The sequence below is a fragment of the Balearica regulorum genome, chromosome 8, assembly GCF_011004875.1.
Source record: "Balearica regulorum gibbericeps isolate bBalReg1 chromosome 8, bBalReg1.pri, whole genome shotgun sequence".
In the NCBI taxonomy this organism is placed as follows: Eukaryota; Metazoa; Chordata; class Aves; order Gruiformes; family Gruidae; genus Balearica; species Balearica regulorum.
This window is the reverse complement of record NC_046191.1, coordinates 3564368-3577852: the sequence shown is the minus strand read 5'-3', so window position 1 is coordinate 3577852 and position 13485 is coordinate 3564368. Positions and strand designations below refer to the sequence as shown.

General features: G+C 55.1%; 1 protein-coding gene across 2 annotated transcripts in view; it reads right to left on the bottom strand.

Annotated features, from left to right (window-relative positions):
- KANK4 (KN motif and ankyrin repeat domains 4) overlaps positions 1–13485 on the bottom strand; it is a 146427-nt gene that overhangs the window by 114805 nt on the left and 18137 nt on the right. Inside the window, exons 6-10 of one of the 2 annotated variants that reach the window (XR_012836478.1) lie at positions 13137–13224; positions 12508–12727; positions 10855–10997; positions 9706–9906; positions 7798–8153 (exon numbers count right to left, since the gene is read on the bottom strand). Coding sequence is in view for 1 of the 2 variants with exons in the window: in XM_075759217.1 (XP_075615332.1) it covers positions 8052–8153; positions 9706–9906; positions 10855–10997; positions 12508–12727; positions 13137–13224 (754 nt within the window). In the remaining variant the exon portion in view is untranslated. Of the gene's footprint in view, positions 1–6425; positions 8154–9705; positions 9907–10854; positions 10998–12507; positions 12728–13136; positions 13225–13485 lie in introns of those variants that run through there. The other variant, XM_075759217.1, reaches the window with a different exon arrangement.

Here is a 13485-nt window from a genome sequence, read left to right as displayed (position 1 = left end):
GAATAACCTGCAGTTTGCAGTGACACCATCAAGGACACCCTTGGCATCACCAGGGGCTGTTTGCATTTCTTGGCTAACTCTGCAAGGAAAAGGGCCAGTTACGCCAATGTTTCTTCCACAGGCTGGGACTGAGGTGCTGTGAGGCATGTTGTCCCCGCCGTGGGGACGACAGGGGACAAAGTCTGCCCGGGCACGACCCCCGCTGCCGGGCACTGAGCTTCAGAACCGCCCGCCGGGTCCAGCCACCGTGGAGGGTGGGCTGGTCAGGCAGCGGGTCAGCCGGGAGGGATGGGGGGGCTCTTGCACTGCGCTGCTGCATCAGGAAGCATCAAAATGCCTCTAAATTCCCGGTAATTAATCAAATGGCAATTACCACCCTGGAAGTATGACATAGAGAGAGGCTATTGAGGTAATATGATTATGTCGAGATGGAGCAGTTAATGTACCTTCACCTGAAAGAACTGGAATGAATTAATTTAATGTTACACATGTATAAAACATTAGTTTTTACAGTTGTGCCGAGCATTGATATATAATTCCATTATCATCTTTCTCCACGGTTTCACACTTCTACATCTATAATTTAGCTGTATTTACATTCTGGTTAAACACTGTCACGGTCATTGTTTTTCCTCTTAGCAGCGATGGACATTTTGTTCTCTAACGCACGCAATCCAGCGATAGCTGGGCCTTTTAGGATGGCGACAAATCGGAGATCTGTGTTCTGCGGCATCCCAAACAGAAAAGGAGCGAGGATCACCTTGACTTTGCCTCCAGCCTTGTCCGGGGGGCTCCGAGGTCTCTGCTGCTTGAGCAAGTCTGGGGCGGGGTGGGTGTTGAATTGTTGAATTTATTCTCCATTCCTGCACAAAAAGGAAAATTCACAGTGGCAGCATAAAAAAACCTCTTTATTCCAGATAGTGCAGCCCCTGTTATAGGTCCTGAGCCTCTGTAACTGGTCGGTTAAAATTAAAAATCACATCCTAATCAAAGTAATTGTACCAATTAAACCCGCATTGACATGGGGTTATTCTGCTGCGCTTCCCATCTGGGATGCCCTGGGCAGGATGCAGACCTGCTGAGCTCGGCTTTTCCTTTCCGTCAGTCCCAGGAAACAGGTTTTCTCTCCAGAAATGGCGCGACGCTGCCGTCGCTTTTACAAACTCACCGGCGAGCTGCCACAAGGAGGAGGTAACCCAAAAAAAGAGAGGAGGTCCTCGAAGGTCTCATTTTTCCTGCAGAAAATGTACTTTTTGGGAGGGTTGCTTGTTTGCGCTTTGAATGGGAACAGCCTCTTCTGTCTCATAAAGCCCTTTCTTAGCTTTCCCCCCTCCTTTTTTAACACTTTGATGTGCAGGTATGATGCGACGTCTGTTGAAAATACACGTAAGTGTAGAAGACGGGTTTCTCCTGGCGCTCTGGGAGCTTGTTTGCTGCAGGTTCTGGTTTATCTGCGCAGCAGAAAAGGAGCTGCAAATAAATTCCCCTAAACAGCAAAACGCTCTCCTTCCCGCCTTTCCCCTCTCTGCCATGTGCGCTTTTTTACAGACTTGTTTCCATTCAAGGAAAAAAAAGGGCATTCTAGACGCTTGTGTGCCGCGGTGCTCCTAAAATGCAAACTCAGCACAAATCTCACTGCGGACGCCCCGTCACGGGGTTTGGGGGGCTCACGCATCCCCCGGCAGCGACGCTGCTCAGCAGAAGCCTTCGTTAGTGCTCGCCGTTATGAGACGGGGAGGATTTGTGCAATGGGAGATGGTGTTTTGCAGCACGGACGTGCCAAAAATCACTTCTCAGCAGCGATGTTGTTTGCTCCAAGCTGTGCTCGGGCTTGAAGCAGCCCCGGTTACGGGTGACCCCCGTGCTGGCGTTCCCAGCAGTTCCCGCCCCGGTTTCTCTGCAGGATTTCTACTCGAGGATAATAGTGGCCCGGTGTCTGCCGCTGCTCCCTGGAAAACACCTTTAGCCAGTGGAAAGCGCGGGGGGATCGTGCCCGTCGGGGACAGGTTTATTTCTTGGCTGGGGTGTTGCTGCTCCTGGCAGAGAAGCCGGACTTGGTGCAGGACTCCTGATGCTCCCCAAAACCTGCACTGGGGGAAGCAGCTAAAACTGGACCAATTATTATTATGTGGGCAAGCATTTTATAGTATTGCTGTTAGTTAAATCGGGGAGCGGGGCAGCAAAGGGGGACGGTTGCTGTCTGTGGTGGTGTTACCCTGCGCAGGGTAAAGCGTGAGCTGGTGCTGGCCGCGTGTTCTTCAATCCCACCGCGCAGGTCGCACGTGCTGGGGGTGCGTGGTGCTGGGTCTTTGGGTGACCCCAGGGTTTCGGTGATTTGTTGGCAGCTGGTCCTCACCTCCTCGGTGGCTGGAGCCCCCCTGCCAGACTTCTGAAACCCGCTCTTACCTTGCCGACCTAGAGCCTTTGCTTCATTTATCGTATTTCTCTCATCTTTCTTAAAATGAGACTATAAACCCTTACATGGAAACGGCTGCCCTTGAAAACATAATATTCCCTGTGAGTATTTTCACCTATTAAGAAATCACTTGGTACTTTTATTACCCTCCTTTTCATCCCAGCTGGCAGCGTATGGGGGAGGCAGAGCCTTCCCGAGCCCCTTGCACGCGGCTGCCATCGGCTGATGGATGTCACCAGTGCCGGACCAGGACGGGGACCTGGCACATCCTCACCAAACGGCTGCAGCCACCACCCAGGAAAAGCTGCGCGGGTCCCAGCCGCGGCGGCTGCACCGGCTCCAAGTGGTGTGCTCCAGCTGCTTTTTCTGCTGAAATGGCACTAGATGGAGCAATTGACAAAATATTGTATTTCTGCTTCCTTCAGAGCGGGCCTGGTGGCCCTGCCGGAGGGGCTGGCCCCAGGGACGATCTGAGGATGCTCCATCCGCTCAGCCCCAAGGGGGAAAGACAAACTCCCAAACCCCTGAGCTGGCTTTCTCCCCTGCAAAAAGGGTACCACGCCGGGAGATTTCCGGGAAATGAAATCCGGGCCCATCTCGCCCCTGCTGATAACCACCCCCCTCCCCGGCCAAAGCAGGGCTGGGTGGCCCCTCCACACCAAGCCCTGGGGACAGGACGGGGTGCCTGGGGCCAGCTCGGCCCCGCAGACCCCGAAGCGGAGATGGTGTTGGTGTGCCCGACGCTGCCCCCGCAGCAGCTCATTCCCCTGCAGCGAATAAATCTGCCTTTGCTGCCGAGATGTCCGTCTCTTCTGAGAATATTAAATTCTGCTGCTAGTCACTGAGCTGACACCATCAGAGCCGCTGATGGGGCGGTTTCTGGGTGATAAACCGAGAGGTGCTGATTTTCTCTGCCACCTGCACGGGCGAGACCGGGGGAGGAAAGAGAAAGCAGAATTTATTGTGTTTTGTACCCCGTGCTTCAACTCGGACCTGAGAAAGCTGTCGGTCATTGGCTTTGCTTCTCTCCCAGCGTTCAGCCTCCGGAGGCTCGTCCCAGCACCCAGCCCTCACCCCACGTGGGGAGGCAGCGGGCAGGAGCTGCCCGCAGATGTCTAAGGAGCTGAGCCAAGGCACGTCCCCACCGCCCGGGAATGGCCCGCTAATTTAATTAACCACGGAGGTTGTGCTCACCAGTCGTACGGGGCTCTGTGTGGGGTGGTCTGCTCTCTCCCTGTGCTTTGAACGTGGCCGCGGCCCCACGTCAGAGGCCGATGGACATTTCTTGCCCTGCTCTCCCCATGCCCACGTCCCCCCGGGGCTCCCAGCCCCGCCGGAGGGAGCAGGTTCCTCCCCTGCGCCGTGGGCTGAGGGTACGTGGTATTTACAGGGCGAGAAATGAGTTTACCTTTAACAAACGCTAACTACAACATTCGCCTGGACATCGTTAGCAAATCGCTGTAATTATTTCATCCCCTTTTCTGCTTCATACGGTCTCAAGCCGATGCCGAGGAACCATCTGCGTCCTGCAGCAGGGACGGAGCCTGCTCTGCCGTTTCTTTTCCCGGCCGGGGGCCCACCACCCCTCGCACGAGCCCCATGATGTTTTCACCCCCGCCCAGACGCAGGCGCTGAGCACAAGGCAGCCTTTTGTCCGGGCCTGCCGGATCACAGGGACGGCACATTTCGCCACGGCCCGAGCGTTTTCGTTCCTCGCATATCTTACGGCTGATGTCAGGACGGCACGGGGGCGGCCGTGGGGGCTCTCCTGCTCCGGGGCAGCACAGCATGGCCATGTCTCCATGTGTGTCCCCCCCCAAAAAAAATATTTCTGGATATTGCCTTCCAACCCCGGTGCCCCCGGAGAGGCATCATTCCTGTGCCTTGGCAGCTCGCAAGCGATGGGAGGAACAATTTGGGGGGGGGGGGGGTTGCCAGCTGTTTCTCTTGTGCGTTGTAGCTGCTGTGGGTCCCAACCCCAAACCGCGCGGGGAGGCAGCTGGCTGCGGTGAGAGGCTCTCACGTGGCTCTGGCTGGGTCCAGCGCCGGCGAGGTTGGCCAGAGCACGGCTGGGGGCAAAGCGATGCCCTGCAGGGACAGGCACAGCCCCGGGGGGCCGGGGGCTCCGCTCCCCCGGGGGTCTGTGCCCCAGTACGGCCCCTGCACGGCCACGCGCCGTGTTTTTGTACGGTTGCTTCAAAATCAGTGTTGCTGGAGCCTGCTGGCCGTGGATGAAGTCTCCAGGCATGGGGCATGGAATCGTAGCATGGTTTGGGTTGGACGGGAACTTTAGAGGTCGTGTGGTTCAACCCCCGCGATGAGCAGGGACATCTTCAGCTACACCAGGTTGCTCAGAGCCCTGTCCAACCTGACCTTGAATGTTTCCAGGCATCCAGGGTCCCCCTCTCCCCAGGATGGACCTTGGGTGGAGCTGGCTGTTGTTCCTCTGGCATCTCCCCTTTGGCACCACCGTCCCCCCTTTCCCATCCCCGCTCTGCCACCAGCAGTCCCGGCATCCCTGGGGACATCCGACAGACTCACGTGCGGGAGGGTTGGGGGACAACGTCCGGGCAGAGGAGGGCTTTCTCTGAAGGTGATCAGTAAATTGGAGGGGAAAACCAGAGAATCCCTGGCGGTCACCTTGGTTTCAGTCCCAGTACAGACGCTGAGGGCCACGCAGAGCGACGTGGCTCCCCGTGACCATGGAGGTGCTTCAGATGAGGCCGTCGGAGTCCCTGCTCCCCTCCTTGCAGCGAAAGAAAGGGACACGCTAGAAATGGCCATAAGGAGAGTGGAAAAATCACGTTCAGCCGAGTTTGTCGTCATTCTTTCCCTTCGTAGCTAATCAGCTCCTAGATGGTAACCCCATAAAGATCGTTAGATTAATTTCTTTCCTTGCTGTGACTTAATTGTCTCCATTTGTATTGTATAGAGCTCGCACTGGGGATGTATTATTGCTCGCCTATATTTAGTTTGATCTCTGCTGTGAGATCAAAATGTATAAATTAAGGCTGGCTCTCGGGTGCTTCGTGGCACTGAGAGCCTGCAGATTATTTTTCTGTTGGTTTTGTGTGATCTGGTGCTTCGACAGCGGGATGCTGGGCACTGGGAGATGCTGCGGGCAGCGTCGAACCGGCCACGGTCCCTCAGGGTCCACGAGAGAGGAGAGGCCGCACCGGGGGGTGGGGGGGGTCACCCCGTGGGAGTTGCTCCTCCCTGGAGAGATGGTTTGAGGGGAAAAGAGGAAATACGAGGCAAAGGAATGAAAATAAACATTCTGGGGACGTAGTTAACCAGCCTGGGCTGCGCAAGGGAGAAGGGGGATGCGGAGGGAGGCAGGGGAAGGCAGCAAAGCCCGCCCTTCCTCGCCGCAGAGCTGCAGCACGTCCCCAAAATAACGTGCCCTGTCCCTGAACTGCACTATGGTGGGCTCCGTATCCTGAGGGATCTCGCAGGCAGGAGGAGGCCGATGCTTCCCAAAGCCAGCCTGATCCTTAGCTGACAACCTCCCGTTTTTATTACGTTGAAGCCGGAAAGTTCACCTCCCTCTGGGAAGCGGCGAGAGTCAGAGTGAAATTCCTCTCCAGAAGCGCGGCACCAGAGCTGCCGGGGAAGAAAACTGGGTGAAAACGGTCACCAAGTGGCGTTACGGCTCTTTTGGTTGCAGCTGGGGCCCGGGGTGACGCAGTGGGTGCTCAGCATCTAGTGCTCAGCACCCAGAAACACAAACTGGGGTGATTCCTGCAAAAAAAACACCCCACCCCCACCCCACCCCATCACATCTGTGTGGTGATCCGGGGCCGTAGGACCTCCTGGGAGGGGGGTCACTGGTCTGAAGAAACACCTCAGAACCCACGGATTTAATGATGTGTACGTACGTGCAGCACCACGGGCTCCCCCTCTCCACCCGGTTGCTTTCAGGGGTCGGTCTGTCCATCAGAGCAGCCCTGCTGCCTCGCGCCGGGAGAGCACCGCGGCCATGGGGACAGGCACAGGAGCCGCCGCACGGAAAGGTTTAACTCGAGTTTATTTATACGTAAAAGGAGGTAACTGCATTTTGGGCTAGAGTTAAAAAAAAAAAAAAAAAAGGTGGATAGACATTTGAGACGGTAAATGCTTGTGACCGAAAACGTGACGAAAGCAAAGGAAAAGGGGCAGATTTCAGTGGCGACCAGAGGGCAGGGGCTCGTCCTCCCCTCGCTGCCAGGCATCAGGTGTTCCACAGGGAGCAGAGGGGCTCTCGGCAGCGGCTCTGCAATACGAGGGAAGGGAAAAAGGAGCTCAAGAGAGACTTCATCGTGATGTGAACTGACTTACAAGAAACCAAACCAGTCCAGGATTAACTTCTGCTTAATAACAAAAAAAAAAAAAAACCAAAAAAAAAAAAAAGTCATTAGCTAACTAGGGAGATTTGCTTTTAGTGATGGCAAGTAGATCTGGGTTTCTGATGCTGTCCTACTCACCCCCTCGACTGGTGATGGCATCCAGGTCCACCACAGCCTATGGAGAGCATCCATCAGGTCCTGATGCAGCACTGCCTCATGAAACAGCGTTTCCCAGTACGTAGCAACTTAATGATGGTATAAAGATGTTTGGAAAAGTGGGGCCTGAGCCTTTCCTCCCTCTTTGTCAGCAGTGCAGGGATTTCAGGGAAAAACCCTGCCATATGTATGATTTGAGGTGATGCTGGACAGACCCCGTGGTGCGGGAGGCCCCGGCGCTGGCCGACTCCGGCAGCTAAATCACGGCACGGCTTTACACGGGAATAGTTTGGGCATCTGAAAGTTGAGCACGAGGGAAAGCGGAGAGCAGATGTTTGCACAAAAGACATCTGTCAGCAGAGTCGCTCCATAAAACATCTTGGACAACATTAACGCATCCCGGGATGGGAATCTGTTGTGATCCTCTCGTGCCGTGCTTGGGATAACCTGATCCGCCCTGCTGCGCCTGAGCATCGCGTGTGCTGATGCACGGTGCATGTCAATGGGCTATGCTGCCCCGTTAGCTCAAACTTAATTAGAAAAAATAAGAGCCATATGGTAATTCCAAATACAGGCAAAACAATGTCTGTGTGTTTGGGTCTGGTATACTCAAATATTTTTCTAGAGCATTAATTTTTAATTCTTACATCAGACCCGCATAAGCAAATATAAATAGGATTTTATACTTTACATAATCCATCCAGCTTGTGTTTGTTGTTACATATACTGAATAATCACTGCCTGCCACTACGTACAGAAGAGCTAATAATAAATATTAGGACACAAACTTACAAGTTAAATGAGATACAGTTTAGTCGATTAAAAGGACAACGGTAATCTAAGGTTACAAAAGACTAAGTATTGCTTTTCTAATGTGCTTTTCTCCTTCGTTTCAGTCACACCTGCCAAATCTATACCAGGAGGAGCGTATAGGAGAGCGTGGAGTCATTTGTGGCTATGTGCATGGATTAGGGGGCTGTAAGCAGGCTTAACGAGGAGAATTAGACACGGGGAACGTACGCAGATAGCTGACGGGGTTCATCCCCCGCTGTGTATGGAAAGCCACGATAGTGGCTCTGGCTGCCGAGGCACGCGGTTACAAGAAGGAGCTGTTTGTTCCCCGCTCCCCGTCCTGGTGTCTTCTCCCCGCTCGGTCACGCAGAGAGGGACGGGCTCTGCTCGGCGTGGGCTCGCAGGAGCGCTGCGATGTCCCCGTGGGCAGCGCGCTGGGCCAGCGACAGGGCCGAGTTACCGCCCTGCGGGGAGCGAGCAGGCGAAGACGTTACCGCCCGAAGCCCTGCATCGCGCCCCGGCCTCCCCCGTAATGAGCCCAGCTCCATCCTCAACCGCCTCCGCTTCTTGGCCCCACCACCGCCAAGGGAGGCTGCTGTCAACCTGCCCGCGAGGAGTTCTCCTCCGCTCTCCAGCGAGCAGTTGGCCTGGGCAGCTTTGCACCCGGCTATTGACCCCCAAAACCTCCTTCCCTGCAGCTCGTCCCTCGTTTAAAATGAGTCACCATCCCATGAACCTCCCCACGGTGTTTTGGGGCTTAACCTCAACCGCGCAAAACACATCCTGGCTGTACTTTCCCTTGGTCCCGGTGCAGTCCCACGTGTCTTAGTCACGTGGGACTACGGCAAGTTGTGGTTCAATTAATTAGAAAATAGTTGCGTAACTATAAACACAGCCACGTGGCCCGTCGTCATGAGCCCACGTGGGAGGTGTCCATCAATCGGCCGTGCTGCTCCCAGCCTTGTCCCGTGCCCCCCCTTCCAGAGGCATCCGTTCTCAGGGGAGAGTTAATTGCTGTTAATTTCTTGGAGCCGAAGCTCTGCTGATTCCACAGGTCCAGGAATTCATCTTTTTCTTTAGGTTTACACCAGGTTGGTGCTCCTGCCCAGGCTACAGCTGCGATGCAGGATGCTGCTGCAGCCACCCCATCCACTGCGCAGCAAGCACCGAAACCAGGGCTACTCTCCTAAAAGTGGTCCTCTGGTTAGGAAGCAGACCAAAATTGTACTTATAGAATCCCAGACTGGTTTGGGTTGGAAGGGACCTCACAGCCCACCGCCCACCCAGTGCCACCCCTGCCATGGGCAGGGACACCCTCCACTAGCCCAGGTTGCCCAAAGCCCCATCCAACCTACCCTTCAACACTGCCAGGGAGCCAGGGGCAGCCACAGCTTCTCGGGGCACCCTGTGCCAGGGCCTCAGCACCCTCACAGGGAAGGATTTCTGCCTCCCATCCCATCTCCATCTCCCCTCCTGCAGCTTCAGGCCATTCCCCTTGGCCTGTCACTCCCTGCCCTTGTCACCAGCCCCTCTCCAGCTTTCCTGGAGCCCCTGCAGGGACTGGAAGGGGCTCTAAGGTCTCCCCGCAGCCTTCTCTTCTCCAGGCTGAACAAGCCCAACTCTCTCAGCCTGGCTCCATAGCAGAGGTGCTCCAGCCCTCGGATCATCTCCGCGGCCTCCTCTGGACTCGCTCCAACAGCTCCATGTCCTTCCTGTCCTGGGGACCCCCGAGCTGGACGCAGCACTGCAGGGGGGTCTCACCAGAGGGGAGCAGAGGGGCAGACTCCCCTCCCTCAACCTGCTGGTCACACTGCTGGACACGCAGCCCAGGACACACGTGGCTTTCTGGGCTGCAAGCGCACGCTGCTGGGCCATGTTGAGCTTATGTTATGTCCTTCTTCACTTAAAACCCACCACTCAGGGACTGCTGCCTCTAACGCATGACCCCGCATGAGCTTTCCCCGCCCGGCGCACGTGAAGTTGCGCGCAGGACCGCGCGCGACGCCGGCGCCTCACCTTGTCCGTCAGCGCGACCTGGCAGCCGGGCTGGGCCAAGAGGAGCCTGACGATGTCGGCGTTGCCCTGCCGGCAGGCCACCATCAGGGCCGTCGTCCCCTCCTCGTCCTGCAGGTTGACATCGGCCTGGCAGGAGAGGAGGGCTCGCACCATGTCGTCCCGCTCGTGGCTGACGCCCAGCATCAGGGCGGTCTGACCTCCCTGCAACCGCACAGGGAAAGGCTGAGCACCCCTTGCCCACCGCCCTGCTCATTCGGACTGTTACATGTAACAGTAATAACGAATGGTATCGTTGCACGTATAGCATAAGATTGCGTATTATTATCGCATAGTACATATATCACAATAATTCATATTATCATTAAATGACACTGGGGCTCTTCAGCAGGTACTGCAGGAGATACCTGCTCGCTTGCACCACAGCCACGCGGAGGGTCTTTGCAGCACCGTGGCCAAACTGCCCCGCTCCTAGCTGCCCCCGAAGGCGGATCCCCCTAACCCTCCTCGGCAGTTTAACTTAGGTCCAGACTAACTTTTACAACTGTTTGGAAGAAGAGCTGGGTGAGGGCACTGCCATCGCTGAGACCAAAATGTGTGTCTCTGATGAACGACTGCTCACCGGCAAACCTGACCCAGATCCTGCACCCCAGCGTCCACCCTGCACCGCTCCTCCCTGCGAGCACTTCTTCAGGCTTTAACTTCTTTTAGCTAACACAAATTATTTTGCAAAATTTTTGGCCTTCCTTTTGTCCCTTCATTTGAGCCAGGTCTCACGTCCCTTCGCAGGGAGCTGGTGGGCGGCCACGCTGCAGTTCAGCTGAGGTTGCTTTCGTAACTCTTGGGAAACAGCAGCTCCAACCCAACGTCTGCTGCCGAGTCTCAGCCTGGTGCTGCACACGCAGCGTGAGGACTGTGAATTAAATCCCCGCTCCCCAACCCGAGCTCTCTATGGGGACGTGACGATGTTGCAGCCCAAACTGACATCACACGGCGATGGCCGTAAACAGGAGGCTAGGAGCTCAGCAGGAGTCACTTTTCAGATGCCTTTGACAAATAAGTACCCACTGCAGGCCGGCCGCCCTCCACCCACAGCCGTGCCATGACCCCACGCTCGCTTTTCAAAGAAACAGCAGAACTACGGGGACATACCTGGGCGGCTCGCAGGTTGACGTCCCCCTCCTTCAGCAGCTTCATCACCACGTCCATGTCCTCGCCTGTCTCGGCGGCCGCCAGCGGGGTGAGCATCACCGCCGTGTAGCCGGCGCGGTTCTGCAGGTCCAGGCGGCAGACGCCTGGCGGGCCACGCACCGTGCGGGGATTCAGCCCCGTGATGGATCAGACGGAGAGAGACGAGCAAACGGGAAAGCAAAGAGGGAATTATAAAACACGCAGCATCTTGTACGCCCAGAAACAGGAGCTTCCATAATTGTACAGGATTGAGATTTAGCTGCGTTAAATATCTAGTCTTGTGAGCGCAGCATTAAAGGCTATTTGGTTCTACGCATTGCTACAGTTAATTACAACTGCTGAGGTCAACTCAATTAACTTTGAAGACCGTAACAAAACAAAAAAAAAGCCGGGGGATAATGAAAGCTTTGGGCACACGCCAGTTGCGGAGCTGTGTGTGGGCTGTTTGCTACAACTCCTGCAGCAAAAGACGACCGTCACCCAACTGGCGGTGTAAATCCACGCTGGCCCCGTTTCACTCACTTTTCACCTCAAAGAGCCCATTTCCAGCTCCACCACAAGGAACGAGCTGAGTCCAACGGTCAAGGGCTCGGGTCCAGCCTTGCCCCGGGGACCCGGCCACCTCGGGCACTCAGCGGCAGGAGGGATCAAACCGCCGCGGCTCCCTGCCTGCCTGCGGCAACAATCGGGTTATAGATGCGTATGATAATCTGCCATTTCCCTAACATTTAACAGATTGTCTGGCCCATGAGAAAAGGCCAAAGTGCCTTTATTCTTGCTGAGCGCGCATGCATTTTTCCCCTGTACAAGCTCAGCGGAGACTTTTCTTTCTTTGCAATGCGAGCTGAAAGTTCAATAGTTTAAAATGGGTTTTTTCTGCAGCACTGTGGGGTTTGTTATGTTCTCAGGGGGCTGATCCTCCAGCTCTGAGCCATGATGTGGCATTTGCTGCTACAAGAAGCTGGGGGAGCCACCCCATCCCACCTGGACTGGGGCCGTGAGAGGCATCCCTTGGCCACAGGGATCCTGAGCCCTCTCCAAAATCAGATTGCAAAGCCCTCAAGATGTGTCAGGGCCCTGAGGGCACTAATGAGCCTTAATGTCCCTGATGAGCCTCAGCTGGAACCTCCACCCACACCCATGGGACCGGAGCTGAGCTATGGGGAAGGCTGCTGGTCTTCAGGTCAACCATGCCTCCTGGGTGGACATTGGCCTCCTCACTTTTATCTTGGATGGACCTTGGCCCTGTACTTGTCTCGTGGATGGACTTTAGCCCTATAGTTGTCTCTTGGATGGACCTTCACCCCAGGCTTGTCTTCTGGATGGACCTTGGCCCCATGCTTGTCTGGATGGCTCCCTTGCATGTAGGCTGTAGTTGGTCCCCAGACCCACGTCTGTCCCATCTCCTTTTGCTCCTGACTGAACTCCCTGGGAGGACCCTGGACCTCATTCACTGTTTGCCATGTCTGGGAATGTTGATGGATCTCCATTACCTGGCTCTGCCTGCCGCGGTCATTCCCTATGGGACCATGCCCCGTTGGCAAGAGCGACATAAAGTAACTTCCACACCCATACCCGCCAAAAGCCATGGCTGAGCAGAGTGGCTGTTCCTACCTGTGTCCAGCAGAAGCTTTGCAATCGGGAAGTTGGAGTGGGAAATGCTGTAGTGAAGAGCCGTGTTGCCGTTCCTGTCGGCCAGGTTCACCACCATTGCTAGGAGCTGGGGCTGGATGGTCCCCAGCGCCTTGAGATATGCTGCAACCACCTCCGGGTTGGAAGACTTGTGGCTCGACACCTGGAACCACTCCTGGCAGACGGTGCTCAGGACGTGCCGCTGCAAACAGCAAGGTCTCGCTGTTACTCCTGGGGTAGTCATCCTGCTAACCGGTCGCTGCCTCAACTCCTCGCCCTGCACCACTTCGTCCTGCGTTCTGGCATCACCCAGCTGATATTTAGTGTGTGGGTTTGGGATTACTGCTATAACTTACGGGGGAAAGGAATTTCCTGTGGTAACTTGAATGAGTAAGCAGAGAAAGCCTTCATCTTCTTTTTTTTTTTCCCCTTTTCCTTTCTTTTTGGCTATTCTAAAACTGACTCAGAGGTCATCTCGTCCCCCTCTCCTCCCAAAGCCGTCCGTGGCGTGGTAAGGCACACCGTGCAACGTGCCATCAGGATAATCTTATCCATCGAACGTAACCAAGGGTGGGAACCGCGTCTGGACTGGCATTGAAAATTATCTGTACCAGATGCTTGTTGCTTGTGGTCCTGATTTCTGAGAGGTGCTTGCTGAGTAGCTGGCAGTTGGCAAGGAAATCTTCAGACGGTTTACATCTAAAGGGAAAATACTTTTGTAAATCCATCATGAGACAGAACTTGCAGGAGGTATCGAAGCAGGAAGATCACGCAGCTTGGGTTGGAATACGTTCAACACTTATTCAAGTGCTTAACTTTATGGGCACAAGTTGTTCCATTCAACCCAGATTTTAGGTGCAAAGTTAAGCACTTAAATAGGTGTTTAAGTCCAGAGTCCCACATCTGTATGGTCAACTTCATCTGTTACAAGAAGCCTTAAAGTGTGTGTGGGGAAATCTT